Here is a 20,483-nt window from a genome sequence, read left to right on the forward strand (position 1 = left end):
GAAAGGAAGGGGTAGGGAGAAACTTGGCATCCTGGCAGGTGACATCAACATGGGTGCCGCTCGGAGGAACTGGGTGGGATTTGGGAGTGGAGTTGGTGGCTTCCAATCCAAGTTTCCTGGCTGGCCCTCTGGACATAGATTTTTAATTGTTTCTCGACAGCTCTTTTATGGGTCAGCTCTCCGAGGCCTCTGATTCCTCGTAATGAGGTTGGCCGTGGCCCTGGAGAACTGCCCTCATCAGCAGGTTAGCGCTTCTCCGAGAGGAGGCCTCTGGCACCGGGCCAGATCACTCAGTGTCACTTCTTACTGAGAACATGCCCTGAGCTGAGATTGTGAAAGTTGTGTTGGCTGCCAGGACGGAAGGGTGAGGATCAGGGCTCAGGTGGGGCAGGTGGGGCAGGTGGGACTGGTGTCAGGGTCACATGTCTCTGTTTTTGAAGCAGGAGGGATGCTGAGATCCAACCCAGGCTATGGCCCCTGCTAAGCGCCTTGTTCTGACACGGCTGCATTCCAGCCCTTGGGCTGGTTTCGTCGTCCAGGCACCTAGCTGGATTTTGTCACACTGTTGTCAGATTGGCTTGCTCATCCTGGCCGACCTCTGCCCAAAGTGCCTGTCTAGCACTTCTGTCACCCACACAAGAGGCTCAGAAGACCCGTGGGCATGCATGTGCTGGCAAGTGTGGCACCTGCTCAGCCCAGAGAGCATCGTGTGCCTGCTTCCGCCCGGTCTCTTTCCGGCCTCCCTCCCGATGTCCCTGATGACTTGGCTTGTGGTAGATTCCAGATGACTTTACCGCTGTCTTCAACCCTAGTTGTGAGGTGGCTGATTAGCTGGGGCTCCTCCAGGGACCCCCCCAGGAGTGGGCCTCATCCAGGGCTGACTCCTGAAGGACGCCACCAGAGGGCCAGGCCAGCAGGGTGCTGCTGGTCAGGCTTAGTTGAGGGCATCCTTTCACACAACAGTCTCCAAGTCCTGTGACCTTGTGACCTTATTTACGGGATTTCTTTCCTCTTTTTTCCCCAGATGCTGTGACTGTGGCAGACTCAGCGGGGTTTGTCCATGTTGGGGAGGAAGCTTCCTTCCAGGTGTGACTGTGTTCATCTGGGCATGTCTGAAGCACCCTGTGCCCATGGACCTGAAGGAGAAGCATCTGGTGGGCCCTGCTCTCTTGCTGTGTGTCTGTCGTGGGGGGTATCTCTATTGGGTTCCCCTCCCCTGGGTTTCCTGAGAGATCTCCAGCTCGAGGTTTTACACTGAGTGTGAGCAAAGGGGGTGTCGTGAGGCCTGTGGGGGATATAACTGTGACCCCTCCTCAGAGGTCACTATTGCCAGGCTGCGATGAATACAGGTTAAGGGGAGCCCGGCTAACATGGCTGCATGACAGCAGGCTTTCTGATTGGGTTTGATCCCAAGCCAGCTTTGCCCAGAGCTGTGTAATTTGGTTTGTTTGCACTGTGCTAGGGCTGTGCCCCAACCTGCCTGGCCATGTTGAGGACTGCTGGGCACCCTGTCTGTGGTTAGGGACAAGCACCTCATCAGATTTCAAACACAGCTGCGTGCTAATCAACAGGACTGAGCTGGGCCTGGTGGTGCGGGTCTGTATTGTCACTTACTGTAGAGGCTGAGGCAGGAGAATTGCGAATTTGGGGCATGCCTGGACTACAGAGTGAGTTTGGCAACTGGGTGAGGCCTCCTCTCAGAGGCCAGTGTCCATCGAAAGTCCCCAGGCCTGAGTAGTTCAGGCAGGGAAGACTGGCCCTGCCTTCAGGCGCTCTCGCTGTCTCTGGATGGAAGTAGATTTAGAATAGTCTCCTCCTGTGGCAAAGACTGCCCCCGCCAGTGCTTTACCCACTAAGCAGTCTTGCCAGCCCCAAAAGGATCTCTTCAATAACACGCTGGACTCCAAAGATGAACTCTAATGATAATACTGCCCAGGTATCTCAGATGGCTTCTTGGAGAAGAAGGATTAAGGGGAGTTTGCATGGTGACAGTTGCTCCTCAGGTTGACTATAGCCAGCGCCTTAGTCCAGGACTGGTTTGCCTGTCCCTGGATGGCTTTTAGCACCTGGTCCCCTCTCTTTCGGACCCACCGGTTCCCAGCCTGTCTGGAAGCACATGGAGGATGAACTGTGGCCATGCCAGCTTGAGCCCTGTTTCTGAGCTATCAGGGCTGTTCTCCTGCCTTTGAGCAGGCAGTGCAGGAGTGGGTGAGAAGGGAAAGGACCATGTTGCATAGCACCCTGTGCGCTCTGAGGTGTGCCCTGGAGCAGGGGGAGCTTTGCTGCCTGGTTCTGTCCTCACAGAGACTGGTACAGAGGCTGACCCCGCCCATCCCTCTTTCCTGCTCCCGGCAAAGACTTCCTGCCCTTAACCTCTGGACTGCCCAGCCCCTCCTTTCTGTCCCCATTCTACTGTTTGGCAGGGGCCCCACAGGGAGGTACATAGGCCAGTGAGGGGGAGGGGAGAGGCCGGCTTGTGCTGGGAGGTGTTCTCTTTCCTCTCAGCAGCTGGAGAGGGTGTAGTCTAGGAGACAGAGGGCCCTGGAGAAGCACGCTCAGCCTCCAGCCTGCTCTCCAGCCAAGGGACCCATTAGGCTGTCCTCACTCCCTGGGGCGTTGTGTCACCATGCTGAAGATGGCCTATCCATTAGCAGAGGAATGTGTCTTACCTCTCCTTTACCCAGAGTGCCTGTGTTGATTTCTTTTATGTCAAACTAGGGACCAGCGTCACTTGGGCCAGGCTTAAAGTGCAGCCTGGGAGCCTTTTTGCCTGTACCTGGGCCTGGTGGCACATGCCTTTAGCCTGAGCACTCAGGAGACAAAGGCAGGCAGATCACTTGAGTTCGAGGCCAACCTGGTCTACATACACACTGAATTTCAGGACAGCCAGCGCTATACAGAGAGACTCTGTCTCAAACAAACAAATATACAAAAATCAAACCAAAAAGAGATCACGGTGTACCCAGGCAGCCCTGGTCTCTACTGTGCCTAAATATAATGCTTCCCTTTGTGGGTCAGTGACTTGTGGGATCTCTAGATCTCCTGGAGGGAGGGCGTTAAAATCCTAAGAAGCCCTTTTAGATGGCCTGCTCTCTCCCTCTGCTACTGGTCTCTTCCTCCAGACTCCTAGAAGTCTCTGCAGGAATCCCTGCTGGCCACCCCTCCTTGCTGCAGGATGTGCTGCTATTAATAAAACCCCCGGTTCTCTCCCCTCCTCCCTGCAGCTCTCACGGTGGAGGTCTGCTGTTGCCTGGGCTCCGCTCTCCGCTCTCCGAGAGGCAGGGAGCTCAGCCACAGTGGGATGCTGACTAGTGACCTAGGGGTGGTGGACAGGTAGTCCGGCAGGAGATTCAGAATCTGTTCCCCAGGGTACTCCTGGATGCCAGCATTTGCCCTGGGGGCTCCAGGCCTTTGACAGCTCCCTTCGTTTGTCCAAATATCCCTCTGTCCGTCTGGATGTCCTCTAGCTGGATCTCCCCTCTGTGCTCACCCTGCACTGGACTCTTGGACATCAGGCAGATCAGGGACCAACTTTGGCCTCTCAGCCCTCCTTTCTTCACCCTCCTTCTTCCCTCCCTCCTCCCTCCCTCCCTCTCTGCCTCCCTCCCTCTCTGGGCTGCTGTTGCTGCCTGCTGCCTCCTCCTCCCTCCCTGAATCTGCAGCGTGACTGGAAATAGGCTGAATTAATCAGCAGATTGAAGCTCCGCTCCACTGCGCCCAATTCTCTGCAGCACCGGCCTCTCACTCACACACGGTCCGGCCCTCTCCCCTCTTCTCGCTCACACAGTCTCTCACTCTCTGGTTCTGTTCTGCGTCTCCTTCTCTCCTCGAGGGTGGTGTTGGGAGTGACCATACCTGACTGCTTGTCCCTCAGGCTCTGCCCCATGCTCTTCAAGCAGACAGAGCTATGGATGCCCCACCAGGGCAAGCACAGCACGGTGAGTATGCCAGCTTGGCTTCCCCAGCTCCTACTGCCTCCTGCCCTGCTTACCAGGGTGTCTTTGGGTTATGGTTGCCAAAGGAGTCCTGAAGATGCTGCAGGGCAGGATGAGCCTGGGTTAAGCAGGGCTTTGGAAGGAGATTGGGACTGAGAACCGAAAAGCTAGTGTGTCTTGGAATGGCTAGCCAGGTTTTCAAGTTATCCAGAGCAGCCTTGGGGACTGAGTTTCCCAGAGGGGAAAGGATGCAGGGTCCCAAAGCTCCATGTACAGGTGACAAAAGCCCGGGGCCTGGCTTCCATTCCTTCTCTATAATGAGGGGACTTTCCCCTGCTGGATCACTCAGGTAACCGAGTCAGGAGTCAGGGCTGGGATAGTTCCTGGGTTTCGGTGGCTGCTGAAGATGCAGAAGCAGGTGGGTGGAAATGCTGGGGTCTGCGTGAGTCTACGAGGAAGGAAGAGGAGTAAGCGGTGCTGCCCTGCCTCTGGCCAGCCAGGCTGCAGACGAGCCCAGATGTGCCAGCTGCAGATGAGCCCAGCTGTGCCAGCCAAACTCAGAGGGATTCCTCTCCGTCTGTGCTGACTACAGCAGCTCTGATGGGGTGACTGGCGAGGGGACCCAGCTGATTATAACTGGTGGCCGTCTGTTGTCAAGGCAACCAGTCAAAGTTTATTTTGTAACCTGCCTTCCTGAATGTATAGCCATAATTTTGCTGCTTCTGAAGCAGGTGGAGTAGGAAGAAAAGAGGAGCGAGCCTCAGAAGTGCCCGACAGGGACATGGGCTAGGTGCTGGGGGCCGGGGGCTGGGGCTCCTTGCTGAGGTAGGTATACCAGCTATTGGACGCTGAGTTATACACCTTGGCAGTGGGGTCCCGCTCAGTGTTAGATTACTGCTGGCGACTGCCAGTCATTTTGCCCTCGTTGTTCCCCACAAATGTCCGGTCCTGCTGGTGCTCCTCCTCAGTGGTGGAACAGAGAGAACCAGCCCAGCTGGCGAGGGCATCCAGCCTCCCAAGTCAAGACTTCCTTTTTGCCCAGCATGGTGGGCAAATCTCAGCGCTTAGGAGGCAGAGGCAGGCAGATCTCTGACTTTGAGGTCAGCCTGGTCTACGTAGTGGGTTCCAGGTCGGCTAGGATTACATAGTGAGACCCTGTCTCAAAAAAACCCAGCAAAACAGAACCCAACCAAACGACAGCAGCTGCCTTTCTGAGTCAAGTTGTTTCCTCTTCGCTCTGGCTGAGTGTGAGCGCTGACAATAGTGGGAAGGGCTGGCTCTGCCTGAATGACTTCAGCGCCCTTCTGTCCTGGTCCCTCCTGGCCCCACAAGTCCGTCTAGGGGTGCCAGTGCCAGGGAAGGGGTGAGTTTTTAGCATCAGAGAAAGAGGAGAAATCTCTCGTTAGCCTTGGAAACTTAAGGCACATCAAAATGTTCCTCACCTTTCTTGACCTCAGTAGGTAAAGAGAAGCAGGCCTTTGCCTGTGCTGACTTAGTTTATTTATCCAGATAATAGGAACTAGCTGCGTCTCTCAAGGCGCCCAGCAACACGGAGTGCTCCGTGTCACTCTGCCTGTTCCCTACCAACCGGTCCTGCTCCTCCTAAGTACGATGGTTTTCCACTGAGCCCCTTCCCTCTGGATCTTCTGCCACCTGGGGAAAGCTCAGGCAATGAGGGTAGCAGTGATCTGACCCTGAACACTAGCCCTCCTTCCACAGAACAGGATTAGGAGTTGGATCAGCATGGTTGAACCCTGCAGAGAGTAGGCTGGCTCAGAAGGCCCAGTCCTCACCACAGACTGTCCAGCCTGTGTGGGCAGGCACTTCCTTTGGGCAGCATGTAATTACAGAATAGCTTATTTTCCCTCTGCTGCACTGTCTTTAATCCCCTGTCTGGAGTTGGTGCCCCCGGCCAGACACAACATGCGGGGGGCAGATGGGCAGATGCGTGCAGGCAGCTCTGCAGGTGTCCTGTCCACGGAGCATCTGTCACCTTCTGACCATGCCTCTCTCCCCCGGAGAAGAGCAGAGTACCTGGGACAGGGAAAGCAAGTGATGGCGAGGCGGGCGATCCTGGGCTCGGGGCTGCAGAGAAGGAGGCAGGAGATGTCTGGGTGGTAACAGTGTAACCCAGGAGTCAGTGAGCGCTCTGCAGGCTTGGCTAGAGGAGGGACGTCTTTCTGGTTCCCTGGCTTCTCATAGACTTCTCTCAGTCCTGCAGGGAACTGCTCCTTCTTGGGCAGAAGGTCCTAGCTTGAGGTCCAGCAGCTTCCCATGTTACCTTACAGCCTGTGCACGTCTCCTGGACCCTTTTACTGCTCGTCCCATCTCTTGGGCATGCAGCCCTTACCTCTCGCAGTGGTCCTCTCTCCCTCCTCTGTTTTAGAGGTATGGTCTATGAATCCTGTCCTGTCCAGGAACTCTTGTATCCAGCTGTGGAGAGGAAGCCAGGAGAAGACGGAGTCCAAGAGGAGAGGCTAGTGTGAGGGAAGATGCTGGGGGCACAGGCCTCTTACTCTGGCCCCAGGTCCTTTTCCTTCCTTCAACAGGGAAGAACAGGCCCAGCCTGCCCTTTGGAGCCCTTTGTCTTTCTTATCTAGAGCCCCCAAGAAGGCCTCTGCCCTTCTGGGAAGTTGTATAATGGATCCTAGCTGCACTGAATGCTTGATTTGGACCCTGGGCTCTGGAGGGTCAAGATCCTCCTGGCTTCAGGCAAAGGAGCTAACAGTTGCCAGGCAGTGGTGGCACACACCTTTAATCCCAGCAATTGGGGGTAGAGGCAGGCACATCCCTTATGAGTTCCAGACCAAGCTGGTCCACAGAGAGAATTCCAGGACAGCCAGGCAGGGCTATACAGAGAAACACTATCACAAACAAACAAACAAAAAAGAAACTGAGACTCTTGGGGTGAATGCACCCTGGAAAACTGGGGTGGCCAGTGGTGAGGTAGACACTGGGGATTCTATGTGTACCTACAATTCAAGGTGTGTGGCACTGGGCCCTTGCCCCTCAGGCCTGGCAGGCCCTTAGGGTCATGGAGGTGTGTGTCCCACCAAAGCCAAATGGCCAAGGAGAAAGCCAGGGGATACATTTGGAACTAGTCAGGAAAGAGAAATGCAGAGTGGCCTGCCATAGGCAAAGCCAGAACAGGTCCCTGCAGAGGACAGAAATGGGGCCATTGGAGTGGCGAGGTAGGACAAGGAGTCAGAGGGTCCCCACAGCCCTTCGTTCTCAGTAGACAGTCTTGAGGTATCTCGGGCCAAGAGTTTGCTGCTTTTGCTTGGACTTTTCCTGGTGGAAGCTCTTCAGGTGGCCTCTGGGGAAAACTTGCTGCCCCTTCAGAACTCTGTTTCTTGGTCCCATTGCCTTGTATTTTACAGTTGGAGATCTGTCCACTGAATTCACCCTGACATCAGCTTCATCCCAGAAATTTTAAAATTTTAAGTTTTGGTCAGTGGGGTCAGGATGGTATCCAGACAGGCTCCTCCTCCTCCTCTTCCTCCTTCTTCATTTTTGGTTTCTTGAGATACAGTTTCTCTGTAGCTTTGGAGCCTGTCTTGGAACCCACTCTGCCTCCCCAGTGCTGGGGTTAACAGCATGTGCCACCATCACCTGGTCTTTTTTTTCTTTCTTCTTCTTTTTTTCTTTTAAGACAGGGTTTCTCTGTGTAGCTGTAGCTGTCCTGGAACTTACAGTGTAGACCAGGCTATCATCAAACTCACAGAGATCTGCCTGCCTCTGCCTCCTGAATTCTGGGATTAAAGGCATGTGCCACCACCCAGCTGGCATGTCTTTGAAAGCTGCAGGTACCACTGCAGGCTTTGTTTGACGTCCCCTAACTAAGGTGCCATTGGGATCGTTGAAGCTATTTCTGTGCTCAACCATTCAACTCATTCACTGAGTTTGTGTGTGTCTAGTATTGTCTGTTGTGGTTCAGTGGGGAGGGCTTGTGGGAACAGGAGAATTCCTCTTCAATTCTGTACCAAATACTATACCAAATTCAAGGAATTTAAGGTACAGTGAGAGAGCCAGACATGCAAATCCAGAATCAGTTCCATAAGGTACCAGCTGAGAGCCAGGTTGCCCCGATGCCCTTAGACCACAGACATGAAGAGCAGCTCTGGGCTTTTGGGAACTGTTTGTCCTTCCCATGGGAGATGATATTTGAGCTATCTTGAAGAAGCAAGAGTTGCCTGGTGGCAAGTATGTCCTTGGTCAGGAAGTACGCGTCCCTTTGCACGTGAGCTGAAGGAGCAAGGGCTGCAGAAGGAAGAGCAGGGAGAGGCTGGGAGGCCACAGGCTCCTAAGGCCTCACAGAGCAGGCGCAGGACTGTGGCAGTAGAGGAGAGGAGGCTGCAGAAACGGCTCAGTGGAGAAACGTGCCTGCCATCAGCCTGACAACATGAGCTGGGTCCCGGGGACCCATGTGACGGAAGGAGAGAACTGACTCCCGAAAGTTGACCTTTGACACAGTCAGTCAATCAAATATCATAAAAATGTAAAGATAAAGGGAGTCGGCTGTTGAGGGCTGGGGTATTGCGGTGGGTTTGGAAAAGGTAAAGAAGGGATGGGAAGGAAAGGTGTGGGGGCCAGGTTAGAGCCTGGGGTGGTGCAGAGGTGACTGGGTAGTGGTGGTGTGGGAGGAGAGGTGACCGGCAAGGATGAGTTTGGAGTTTGGGATATTTCCTGTTTCCTGTAAAGCATCTCTGAGGCAGTCAGTAGACAGGCCTGAGTTCAGAACGGGCCTGGCCGGGAGTGAAATGCAGGTCTTGGAGCAGGGAGGTGGCAACGGTGGCAGAGGTCTCCTGGGAACATCCGCCAGCTGGCAAGGATGGGCTGTGGGGTGAGAGGAGGGGAGAGCAGGAATGAGTGGTTCTCAACACAGAGGGCCCAGGTGGAGGTCCCTGTGTCCCTGTGCCTCCACTGTGGAGAGGAGAGGGGCCGAGTCATGGTGCTGTCTGTAAGAACGGCTAGCTGTCTCTCTCCCTGAGATTATGTCCTGCCTAATTTCTAGTGTCACAGACCCTGTCTTGCGAAATAGTGGTGCTAGAAGGCGAAGGTGGCAGGGTCTTCTTTTTTTAATTTTTTTTTTAAATATTTATTTATTATGTATACGATGTTCTGTCTGTGTGCCAGAAGAGGGCACCAGACCTCATTACAGATGGTTGTGAGCCACCATGTGGTTGATGGGAATTGAACTCAGGACCTTTGGAAGAGCAGGCAATGCTCTTAACTACTGAGCCATCTCTCCAGCCCCTCTTTTTTTAATTTTTAAACGTTATTATGTCTGTTTGTGTGTGTGTTGGTCAGAGGACAGCTTGCAGAAGTTGGTTCTCTCCTCCTACCACATAGGTCCTGGGGCTTGGACTCGGGTTATCATGCTTAGCAGCCCACACCTTTACTGGCAAAACCATTTCACCAGCCTGCTGTAGAAATTCCTACCACCAGTAAACTTTAAGTTACCCGCCCACTTGGGCATGGCCTCTTATTTATGCCTATGTAAAGCGTGCTACTGGCCTCTTTTCTGGCTGTGGGATTTGATTGCTGTTTTCCGTTCTAGCAGAGGATTGTGATTTGTAAGTCTACCCCTAAATAAATAACCCTGTCTTATTCTCAATTCTGAGCGAGTGTGGGATTTCTTTTAAGTGTCCTTCTTCTTCTGGTGCCCCACGATGGGCGCCAGTTTGTAGTAAGAGGGGCTGCTTGTTGGTTCCCAGCCACTTAGTCCCAAAATAATCACACAAAAACTGTAGTAATTAAACCACTGCTTGGCCCATTAGCTCTGCCTTCTTCTTTTTTTGTGTGTGTGGGGGGGTTTCAAGACAGGTTTTCTCTGTAGCTTTGAGTTTGTCCTAGACCTAGCTCTTGTTGACCAGGCTGGCCTCAAACTCACAGAGATCCGCCTGCCTCTGCCTCCCGAGTGCTGGGATTAAAGGCGTGCGCCACCACCGCCCGGCAGCTCTAGCTTCTTATTGGCTGACCCTTTCATATTAATTTAGCCCATTTCTATTAATCTGTGTATCACCATGTGGCGGTCTCTGGCGGTGGCTCCATGGCTTCTCTCTCACTCCGCCCTTCTTCCTCTCACCAGCCAAAAGTTTTTCTTAAATGCCTTCCCCAGGAATGATTAAGAACAACATCTGAGTTAACTCTCTTAAAGAAAGAGATATATTCCAGGCGGTGATGGCACATACCTTTAATCCCAGCATTTAGGGGGCAGAGGCAGGCAGATCTCTGAGTTGGAGGCCAGCCTGGTTTACAGAGTGAGTTCCAGGACAGTCAAGAGTACACAGAGAAACCCTGTCTCAAAAAACCAGAGGGGGTGGGAGAGCAGGAGAGAGAGAGAGAGAACAGGGCAGGGTGATGCATGTCTTTAATCCTAGTACTTAGGAGGCTCTGTGAGCTCCAGGGCAGCCAGAAATAGATGGACAGACCTGCCTCAAAACATAAAACAGTAAATAAAAAAGAAATAGATACCCTCTGGTCTGTGAAATCTTGAAGTAAAATGGGGTAGGGGATGGGGCTGGGAGCAAGAAGAGTTGGAATGGGGCAGGAAGACCACCCAGCTCCATGGGTCGATGGTCTAACGACAAAATGAGTTGAGAAAGTCCTTTTTTTTGCTTTTCTTTTTCACTTGGCTATAAGGAGTGTAGGGTTAGGATGGGGAAGAAGACCTGCAATCAAAGAGTGAGTCTGGGCAGGGCCCTGGGAGATGCTGACTGTTTCTATCACCCTGCAGGGAGAGCCCCCCTTGGCCCTGGGCCTGTCTACCCGGAAGGCCCTCAGTGTCCTGAAAGAACAGCTGGAGGCTGTGTTGGAGAAACACCTCAAAGAACGGAAGAAATGTCGCACATGGAAGGTGACGCTTCCTCCGGGGTTGACAGGAGCATGGCTGCACAGGCAGCGAAGCAGGGAGGTCCTGTCTTAGGGACATACTGTGCTTGTCCCCTGGACAGCAAAGACTCCACTGACACTTCACGTAGTCCTAAGTTCCAGTTTACTGGGAGTGGTGTCCCACCCTACTTGCTGGGAGATGTGGGCATACTGGGGCGAGCTGGGAGACTCACTGCCTGCCTGTCGTGTTGCTCTAGGAGACGTGGAGAAGCAGCTTCCTGCACCTTAGTAACCGCTGCTCCTGTTTCCACTGGCCGGGGGCTTCTCTCATGCTGTTGGCTGTGCTGCTGTTGCTGTGTTGCTGTGGGGGCCAGCCAGCCGGGAGGTAAGCACGGACCCTGGCTTCTGCCAACTCCGTTCTAACCCCTCGGCCATCCCAGGGCTCTGAGGGGGCTGTTCCCTGAGCTGCCCATAGTGACCCGAGTACAGAAGAGTCCCCTTTCTATTGACTGGGGACAGAGGTGCAGGAAGCAAGCAAGACCACTTTTAAAAGTGGCTAGAGGAATGGGCGGAGGGAGCTGGCTGGGAGGCCTTTTCTCTGGAAATGCATATCGTTCTCTGTGTCCCTCAACACCAGCCAAGGAGTGGAACTGGTAAATGCCTCTGCCCTGTTCCTGTTGCTGCTTCTGGATCTCATCCTTATCGGGCGGCAAGATCGGCTGAAGCGCCAGGAGGTGGAACGCAGGCTCCGGGGGATCATTGACCAAATCCAAGGTGAGGCTGAGGGTCAGAGCAGTCTCTAGTAATGAGGCTCTGTGACATGTCAGAACACCGCCAGTCCAGACCCAGGCAGGCAGGTCTGGGGTGACGGGTGCCTTCTGTGGCTCCCTCTTGCTTCTCCAGGCCATCCCAGATGCCACACACAGCTCCTGAGAGCTGCTTCTGCCCAGGCTCCAGATGTCCTGTCCAGCCTCTCCTTGTAGCTCATCTCCATCCTAGAGCCCCTCCGTCCAGCCTGCTTCCTGCTTCCTGCCTCTGTTCTGCTCCTCTCCACCCAGATTGCTTCTTCTTCTTTGTCTCTAACTCATGAAGTCTTGTCCATTCTTCCTGGCCTACTACCCACGCTGTCCCTGTCCTCCTGGTCTCTTCCCATGCTGTCCCTGTCCTCCTGGTCTCTTCCCGTGCTGTCCCTGTCCTCCTGGTCTCTTCCCACGCTGTCCCTGTCTTCCTGGTCTCTTCCCATGCTGTCCCTGTCCTCCTGGTCTCTTCCCATGCTGTCCCTGTCTTCCTGGCCTACTACCCACGCTGTCCCTGTCCTCCTGGTCTCTTCCCATGCTGTCCCTGTCTTCCTGGCCTACTACCCACGCTGTCCCTGTCCTCCTGGTCTCTTCCCATGCTGTCCCTGTCCTCCTGGTCTCTTCTCATGCTGTCCCTGTCTTCCTGGAAGTCATCTCTTGTTCCCTGGCAGACAGGTTCACTCCTTCTGTACTCCCTCCCCACAGTGCTGGAATGATTCTTTATTTATTTGTCACTAGGAAGGATTCTCAGGGCAGGTGTTGTTGAAATATGGGGTGCATTTGCATGCATGGGATAGGTGTGCAGAGCCAGCGCTGTTGTTTTGTTCTCGTTAGATGCTCTCAGGGATGGAAAGGAGATCACATGGCCGAACGCCATGTACCCAGACCTCCACATGCCCTTTGCACCGTCCTGGTCCCTGCACTGGGCTTACAGAGATGGACACCTGGTGAACCTGCCAGTTAGCCTGTTGGTAGAAGGAGACATTATAGCCCTGAGGCCTGGCCAGGAGTCCTTCGCCTCCCTGAGGGGCATCAAGGTAGAGGGAGCAGCTGGGGGAGGATCTGAAATCCATTGGGAGTCCTGAGGCTAGACTTTGAAGCTTCCTGCCCAGCATGGGGGTTACCAGGGCACCAGGGCAGGGTTGAAACCTCCTCCTGCTGTTGCTCTGTCTCTTCCTGGAAACCCAAGTCCCATAGGGCCCACCCCAGCAGGCTCATTGCTAGAGGAGAGACCATGACCTTGGGGAGCTATTTCTACTTTGGCTGGCTCTGTCCGGAAAGAGTGGTCTTGCCAATCATAGTGCTAGTCATGTATATTCCTAGCCCTGTAGAGGCTGAGGCAGAAGGATTGCGGGTTCCAGGGCAGTGTGACTGTCTCAAGAAACCCAAAACAAAACAGCCCCACCTCCCCATTCCCAAAAGACCCACAATGCTCTCTGATGGAGCCTTTCACTCCGCATCACTGCTGGCAGGATGACGAGCACATTGTCCTGGAGCCGGGAGACCTGTTCCCCCCCTTCTCTCCACCGCCCTCCCCGAGGGGGGAAGTGAAGAAGGGACCACAGAACCCCCAGCAGTACCGGCTCTTCCGCGTCCTGGAGACTCCTGTGATTGACAGCGTCAGGTAGCACTGCCTTCCTCTTGTCCCGCCCTGCTGGCTTCTCCTCCAGTGCTTCCTGGGACAAGGAGGGGGCCTCATCCTACCTGCCGTGCTGGTGGGGGCACCTGTTCAGTGTCTTGTGAGCATTTTTAGGCTGAGGGAATAGATGGTGGTGGCTACAGCCCCTCTCTCATGGCACTGTGCGGCCCAGGCTGGGGCTAACGCTGACTAGGGAATTTCAGGACTTGGTATTTAGTGATGGTTTGTTCAGGAGAGAGGCCCAGAACCCTTTTGAGGTGTAGCTGTCTGGCATCTTGCCCTCAGAGAGACTTGAGGGTTTTTTTTTTTTTTTTTTGCAGATGGTGCCTGGACATGGCCCTGTTGCGCCCAGTCACTGCTCTGGACAATGAAAGGTTCACAGTCCAGTCGGTGATGCTTCACTATGCCGTGCCGGTGGTCCTGGTACGTGAGGGACTGCAGGGCGGGGAGAGGGCCAGACATGGGTGAGCTGCGGGCCCAGCCCAAGGGAGAGGGCATGGAGGGGTCAGAGTGAGCCGGCAGTGTGAATAGCAAAGGAAGGGGCCTGCAACTCAGTCCCTCTCCAGGGAAGTCACTAAGGCTATGCCCCTTCTGTCCCCACAGGCTGGTTTTCTCATCACCAATGCCCTGCGCTTCATGTTCAATGCTCCTGGGGTCACTTCATGGCAGTACACCCTTCTCCAGCTCCAGGCAAGGGCGACCCTTTCCTCCCTGTTGAGCTTCTCTATCCTGCTCCTTCTTTCTGCAGCCTGGGGTGTCTCAGGGTTTAGCTTAAATTGGCTCCTGTGCTGCCCTTCCTTCCAGCTCCCTGGGGGATGGCTGTATGGCAGGACATCCCTCCCCTTCTTCCTCCCTTTGGAGCAGCATCTCCTAAGGATCCTGGCATGTGGTTGGCTCTTTCTCAGGTGAATGGCATGTTGCCCATCCTCCCTCTGCTCTTCCCAGTCCTCTGGGTCCTGGCCACCGCCTGTGGAGAAGCTCGTGTCCTGGCCCAGATGAGCAAGGCCTCACCCAGCTCCCTGGTAGGTTGTTCCAAAGCATCCAGAGGACAGTGGCGGGAACAAACAGAGCTAATTGGCTGTGCCAGGAAGTGGGGCCTGAGTCCAGATCCACGTTGGTTTTAGCATGTTGAAGCCCTGGGAATCTCTGCATGGTTTCAGGTACTTTCTGTTACCAAGTAGGTTCCAGGCCAGGCCCAGGGGTGGATCCCATCAGTGATCCCAGCTGTGTAGACATGGGGGTCTTTGCGAAGGTAGCTGTCTCCTCACTGATGCTCACCCTGTCTCTCTCTGTGTAGTTGGCCAAGTTCTCAGAGGATACTCTCAGCAGTTACACTGAAACTGTCTCCTCTCAGGTAAACTGCTGAGATAGACGGGGTTTCCTCCAGGCCCCTGCTGGATCTCTGTGATTCTCTGGCCTCCAGCTGAGCTCTTGGAGCGCTTGCCCCCTCCCCCATCCCTGCTGAATGTGTGCACGATCCGGACCTGATCCTGTATCAGTATCTTGTCCCACAACTCCACTTGTTGGCGTCTCCTGGACTCCTCTCGATTTGGGCCCTACAGGCTGTCGTCAAGGAAATAAGACTGAGCCCCAAATAGCCTCACAGACTGTCTGTCTCCTACCAGGAAATGCTACGATGCATTTGGGGTCACTTCCTGAGGGTGATCCAGGGGACATCGCCAACGCTGAGCCACAGCGCCAGTCTGCTGCACAGCTTGGGCTCTGTCACGGTGAGGAGACCCTGCGGGGAGGGTAGGCCTGTTGACTGGACCTCCTGCTGGGTCTGGATGGTCGTCTGTTTGTGTGTGGCACTGAGCAGTTAGACTAACACTGAATCCTTTCCTAACCCTGCTTCTTTTCCTCCAGGTGCTGTGCTGTGTGGACAAGCAGGGGATCCTGTCATGGCCAAACCCCAGCCCAGAAACTGTGCTCTTCTTCAGTGGGAAGGTGGAACCCCCTCACAGCAGCCATGAGGACCTCACAGACGACCTGTCCACCCGCTCCTTCTGCCATCCTGAGGTAGAGGAGGAGGTATGGCCAGCTCCCATGGAGGTCGGTTAAGGTGCTTAGTCTCAGAGCTGGGCCTGTAGCCTTTGGAGAGTGAGGCTTAGGAAGGAGAAAGGAGCTCAGTATTCCTGGGTCTTCTGAGTGGTTGAGATGAAGGATGAGTGGCCAAGTGTGGTTGCACATACCTTTAATCCCAGCACTTGGAAGGCAGAAGCAGGTTGATTTCTGTGAGTTTGAGGTCAGCCTGGTCTACAGAGTGAGTTCCAGAGCTACCTAGAGAGACCCTTGTCTCAACAACCAAAACCAAAAAAACTAAGGCTAAGGCAGGAGCCCAGAACTGCCCCGTCTCCCTGATCCTCAGGAGCCATGGGACTCTGGTCCGAGACCTGTGCTCCTGTTCTCCTCAGCTCCATGAACGAGATGCCCTCCTTGCTGGCTCCCTGAACAATACCCTGCACCTTTCCAACGAGCAGGAGCGTGGTGACTGGCCTGGCGACGGCCCCAAGCCCTCGGAGCCCTACTCGCATCACAAAGTACACGGCCGCAGCAAGCACCCATCTGGTTCCAACGTGAGCTTCAGCAGGGACACTGAAGGAGGGGAGGAAGAGCCCAGCAAGGTAAGAGGAAGGAGACAGCGTAGAGAAGCCACCTTGTCTGTCCCAGGCCTTCCTGCTTCCCCTGTCAAAGGGAAATAGCTCAGTCTGAACCAGTGGGGTTGGAAGAGCAGAGGAGGGAGGCACAGGCAGCCTTCTTCCTGAAGGAGGAGAGCGAGAGCTCTGGCACCCGGCTGGGGAAGATGGGCTCTCCTGTGGGACTGCTTCCAGGCCTGGTTGGGCATCGGGGTCTTTCCCCACCTCCTCCCAGCCTTACCCCACATTTTCTCCAGGCCCAGCCTGGGACAGAAGGTGATCCATATGAGGCCGAGGACTTTGTTTGTGACTACCACCTGGAGATGCTGAGCCTGTCCCAAGACCAGCAGAACCCTTCATGCATCCAGTTTGATGATTCCAACTGGCAGTTACACCTCACCTCCCTCAAGCCGCTGGGCCTCAACGTGCTGCTGAACCTGTGCAACGCCAGCGTCACCGAGCGCCTGTGCCGCTTTTCCGACCACCTGTGCAACATCGCTCTGCAGGAGAGCCACAGTGCGGTGCTGCCCGTGCACGTGCCCTGGGGCCTCTGCGAGCTGGCCCGGCTCATCGGTACGGCGCTGTGGCGGCGGTGTTTGTGGTGGAGCCACCTGAGTGACTGCTGACCTTTCAGGATGGGCCTGGCACTGACTGTCCCTGGCATGGCATCCATTTGTCATGAACGTAGCCACCCTTAGCTTTCTAGTCCGGCACAATGACTAAATGTTGGGATATAAAGATGGCCAGCCAGGTCAACTAGATTCTGCCTTTCCACCTGTTCCGCAGTGTAGCTTTGGAGCCTGTCCTAAAGACCAGGGTGGCCTCGAACTCACAGAGATCCACCTGTCTCTGCCTCCGAGTGCTAGGATTAAAGGCGTGCGCCACCACTGCCCGGTTTGTCTCCTCTCTTAAGGCCCTTTGTGCTGTCCTTTTTCTTAGGCTTCACTCCAGGGGCCAAGGAACTCTTCAAGCAGGAGAACCACCTGGCGCTCTACCGCCTCCCCAGCGCTGAGACGGTGAAGGAGACAGCGCTTGGGCGGCCCTCCTGTGTCACCAAGCGGCGCCCCCCACTCAGCCACATGATCAGCCTTTTCATCAAAGACACTGCCACCAGTAAGCCTCACTTGAGCTCAGCTGGCATTCAGACAAACCTTCTGGCTTGGTGGGCAGAAGACTATACCCTGTCCCATTTATTCAAGTGGATGCTAGACAGCTCCCCAAGTTCTCTGATGTGGCAGGGGCTGGGCTTGGGGACCAGAGTCACAGAGAGTGGGATTCTCCAAAGGATGGGGATTGTAGCGCCATCATTAGTAGTCTAGAAGGTTCCATGGTTTCTGACTGGCAGGAGGTCCCATCCTCTACCAGGAGTACTTTCCGCCCTCTGAAAGGGTCAGGATGAGGTAGGAGCTGGTTTGTGGCCTCACGATGTGGTGTTTTTCCCCATCCCAGGCACAGAGCAGATGCTGTCCCATGGCACTGCTGACGTGGTGTTGGAGGCCTGCACAGACTTCTGGGATGGCGCTGACATCTACCCTCTTTCGGGTTCTGACAGGTAAGTGAGGGGCTCTGCCGGTTTGCCTGCCTGTCTAATGGTCCTAGGCATCTCAAGGCTACTTGTCTTACGTCCTCCCTTCTTCTCTGGCAGAAAGAAAGTGTTGGATTTCTACCAGCGAGCCTGCCTGTCTGGTTATTGCTCTGCCTTCGCCTACAAGCCCATGAACTGCACCCTGTCCTCCCAGCTCAATGGCAAGTGTATCGAGCTGGTACAGGTACCCGGCCAGAACAGCATCTTCACCATGTGCGAGCTGCCCAGCACCGTCCCCATCAAACCCAACATCCGCCGCAACAGCTGGAGTTCTGATGGTACCGTGAGCCTGCGTTTCAGTGGGGATGACACGGGGGCTCCCTGGGGCTGGGCAACCCAGAGCCAACGAGCTTCAGAGGAAAGTGCCCCGGGCAGTCCAGGGTGGCATTCACTAGCCTGTGACATGGGGCATCCCTCAGTTTCTCCTCATCTAAAGCTAGCTGCCTTCTCTCCCTTCCTCAGGGGTTTCTCCTGGTGCTCAGGAGGATCAATGTATATAAAAGTGTTTCCTTAGAAAGGTTTAGAATGGCGTGTTTATAAAGCATTACCTCTCAGAATTAGCTCAAACTGTTAGAACAGAGGGACATAGACCCTGCCTTCTGTCCCAAGCCTGCATATTTGGCCATATCTTATAAGCCCAGGAGACATGTGTTAGGGGCCTGGAAGAGGGCTGGGCAGCTGAGCCGTGTTTAGCGTGGCTCCCAGCATGGCTGCCTTGCTGATGAGCACCTCTCATTGTCTCTTCTCTTGTGTGTGTTGGCTCGTATGTATCCTGACTCTGTGCACCTGTGTGGCTGTGTGTGTGGTCCCCTGGGGCCCTTATGCTCACGGATTTGGGTGTGACCTCTATGTGTGTGGCCCTGAGCTGCCTCCTGGAATCTGCTGGTTCCTCCACGTCCTGACTGGGCTGTGTCCTGATTGTCTTGCCACACATGCCGGCTGGCTTTTGTGTCTTGTGCCCGCCTGAAGAAGGGATCGGGGAGGTGCTGGAGAAGGAAGACTGCATGCAGGCCCTGAGCGGTCAGATCTTCATGGGCATGGTGTCCTCCCAGTACCAGGCCCGGCTGGACATCGTGCGCCTCATCGATGGGCTGGTCAACGCCTGCATCCGCTTTGTCTACTTCTCTCTGGAGGACGAGCTCAAAAGCAAGGTGAGAGTGCCTTCCCGTGTGTCCCCACCGCTCTTCCCGAGCCCGTGCCCCTCATCGCCATCCTCCTTCCGCAGGTATTTGCTGAAAAGATGGGCCTGGAGACAGGCTGGAACTGCCATATCTCCCTCACACCCAACGGCGACATGCCTGGCTCTGAGATCCCTCCCTCCAGCCCCAGCCACGCAGGTTCTCTCCATGACGACCTGAATCAGGGTGAGGGCAAAGGGCACATGGCAGGATCCTCTTGTTGGGAAGTACAGCTAGAAGAAACTTGCCTAGATCCTGCCTAGAAGCACACTCCCTCGGGAAACAGCCCCATGTTTCTTATGGGCAGTAACGGAAGGGCTGTTAAAAGTGGAGGCCTGAGCGGGGTGGTGGTGGCGCATGTCTTTATTCCCAGTACTTGGGAGACAGAGGCAGGCAGATCTCTGTGAGTTTGAAGCCAGCCTGGTCTACAGAGTGAGTTCCAGGACAGCTAGGACTGTTATACAGGGAAACCCTGTCTCAGTGGGGGGGGTTCGAGGGGAGTGGGGGGGAGGGCCGGGAGTGGAGGTCTGGAGACAGAAGGCTGCACCGTCTGCAGGGCATGACTTGGCCTCCCGGGAGGCTGGCCCAATGTGAGTACAGGCTTTCATCCCCAGTGTCCAGAGATGATGCAGAAGGGCTCCTCCTCTTGGAGGAGGAGGGTCACTCAGACCTCATCAGCTTCCAGCCTACGGACAGTGACATCCCTAGCTTCCTGGAGGACTGTAACCGGGTATGATGGCGGAATCTGTCTATGCCCTCAAGTGGCCAAGAACTGATTCAGGAAGTGAAGGGCAGGAGGAGAGGGAGGCAGGAGAGTCTCTGCTCCACATCTTGAGACTACTGACATCTCTGCTTCCTCCAGGCCAAGCTGCCCCGGGGCATCCACCAGGTGCGGCCCCACCTGCAGAACATTGACAACGTGCCACTGTTGGTCCCCCTCTTCACTGACTGTACCCCTGAGAGTGAGTACTGGGGTCCCTCCTTCCGAGCTCTGGCAGGGGTGGGGATGAGAGTTTTCTAAGAAAAGTGAAAACCTGGGCTGTGCCTAGCTGGGGTCCAGTGGGACCATGCAGTGGGCATGCTCATTTCAGGGAGCCTGGAGTGGGTGGTCACGTGATCTGTCCTGCTGCTGGGTGGGGTTAATGCTGCAAAGAGAGTCCTCCTCCTCACTGTTCCTGGCCTCTTGACCTGTGGGTTTCTGCTAGCACCTGCCCAGGGCTCTGCCCGCCTGACTCTTGCGCCTCTCTCCTCCCCTCAGCCATGTGTGAGATGATAAAGATCATGCAGGAATATGGGGAGGTGACCTGCTGCCTGGGCAGCTCTGCCAACCTGCGGAACAGCTGCCTCTTCCTCCAGAGTGATGTCAGGTCAGGGAGAGACACAGGACTGTGGGCCTGGGTCTGGTAGGAGAAGAGGGATGGGATGCTCCAGTCTTGTGGTTGACAGTTCTGACAGTACAGTTCATGGGTGGATTTTCCCTTTACTGAGCAGCATTGCCCTGGATCCCCTGTATCCATCCCGCTGCTCCTGGGAGACCTTTGGTTATGCCACCAGCACCACCATGGCCCAGGCCTCCGATGGCCTTTCTCCCCTGCAGCTATCAGGGCAGCTCAACAGCCTGCCTTGCTCCCTGACCTTTCGCCAGGAAGAGACCATCAGCATCATCCGGCTCATTGAGCAGGTGGGCCTCAGATAGGTACTGGGGGTGGCACAGGGCCCTCTGGGGTAAGCAACCTTGAAGGTAGACTGCAACACGTGATACTTATGGGCCCGCTAGACCTCGTGCTTCCCGCCTTCCCGGCCTGTGGGAGGAACAAGTGAAGCTCCCCAAGGCAGTTGAATTTGTTTCTGCTCCTTCTTCATAGGAACACTCGGGCAA

The 20,483-nt window shown here is 55.1% G+C and overlaps 1 protein-coding gene across 8 annotated transcripts in view; it reads left to right on the forward strand.

Moving 5' to 3' along the window:
• Positions 1-20,483, forward strand: part of Tmem94 (transmembrane protein 94) — a 35,954-nt gene that overhangs the window by 12,101 nt on the left and 3,370 nt on the right. For 2 of the 8 annotated variants that reach the window (XM_075990091.1, XM_075990092.1), the window contains exons 2-24: positions 1,025-1,154; positions 10,675-10,794; positions 11,027-11,154; positions 11,407-11,543; positions 12,401-12,603; positions 13,039-13,190; positions 13,526-13,628; positions 13,809-13,895; positions 14,111-14,227; positions 14,503-14,559; positions 14,831-14,935; positions 15,072-15,236; positions 15,620-15,829; positions 16,099-16,414; positions 16,781-16,954; positions 17,291-17,393; positions 17,487-17,704; positions 18,396-18,577; positions 18,652-18,790; positions 19,219-19,334; positions 19,467-19,566; positions 19,863-19,971; positions 20,096-20,285. In XM_075990091.1, the coding sequence (XP_075846206.1) occupies positions 1,131-1,154; positions 10,675-10,794; positions 11,027-11,154; positions 11,407-11,543; positions 12,401-12,603; positions 13,039-13,190; positions 13,526-13,628; positions 13,809-13,895; positions 14,111-14,227; positions 14,503-14,559; positions 14,831-14,935; positions 15,072-15,236; positions 15,620-15,829; positions 16,099-16,414; positions 16,781-16,954; positions 17,291-17,393; positions 17,487-17,704; positions 18,396-18,577; positions 18,652-18,790; positions 19,219-19,334; positions 19,467-19,566; positions 19,863-19,971; positions 20,096-20,285 (3,255 nt within the window). In that variant the 5' untranslated portion in view covers positions 1,025-1,130. Of the gene's footprint in view, positions 1-1,024; positions 1,155-3,252; positions 3,939-10,674; positions 10,795-11,026; positions 11,155-11,406; positions 11,544-12,400; positions 12,604-13,038; positions 13,191-13,525; positions 13,629-13,808; positions 13,896-14,110; positions 14,228-14,502; positions 14,560-14,830; positions 14,936-15,071; positions 15,237-15,619; positions 15,830-16,098; positions 16,415-16,780; positions 16,955-17,290; positions 17,394-17,486; positions 17,705-18,395; positions 18,578-18,651; positions 18,791-19,218; positions 19,335-19,466; positions 19,567-19,862; positions 19,972-20,095; positions 20,286-20,483 lie in introns of those variants that run through there. The other 6 variants (XM_075990089.1, XM_075990090.1, XM_075990086.1 and 3 more) reach the window with 5 other exon arrangements.

Source organism: Microtus pennsylvanicus, chromosome 11 (genome assembly GCF_037038515.1).
Source record: "Microtus pennsylvanicus isolate mMicPen1 chromosome 11, mMicPen1.hap1, whole genome shotgun sequence".
In the NCBI taxonomy this organism is placed as follows: Eukaryota; Metazoa; Chordata; class Mammalia; order Rodentia; family Cricetidae; genus Microtus; species Microtus pennsylvanicus.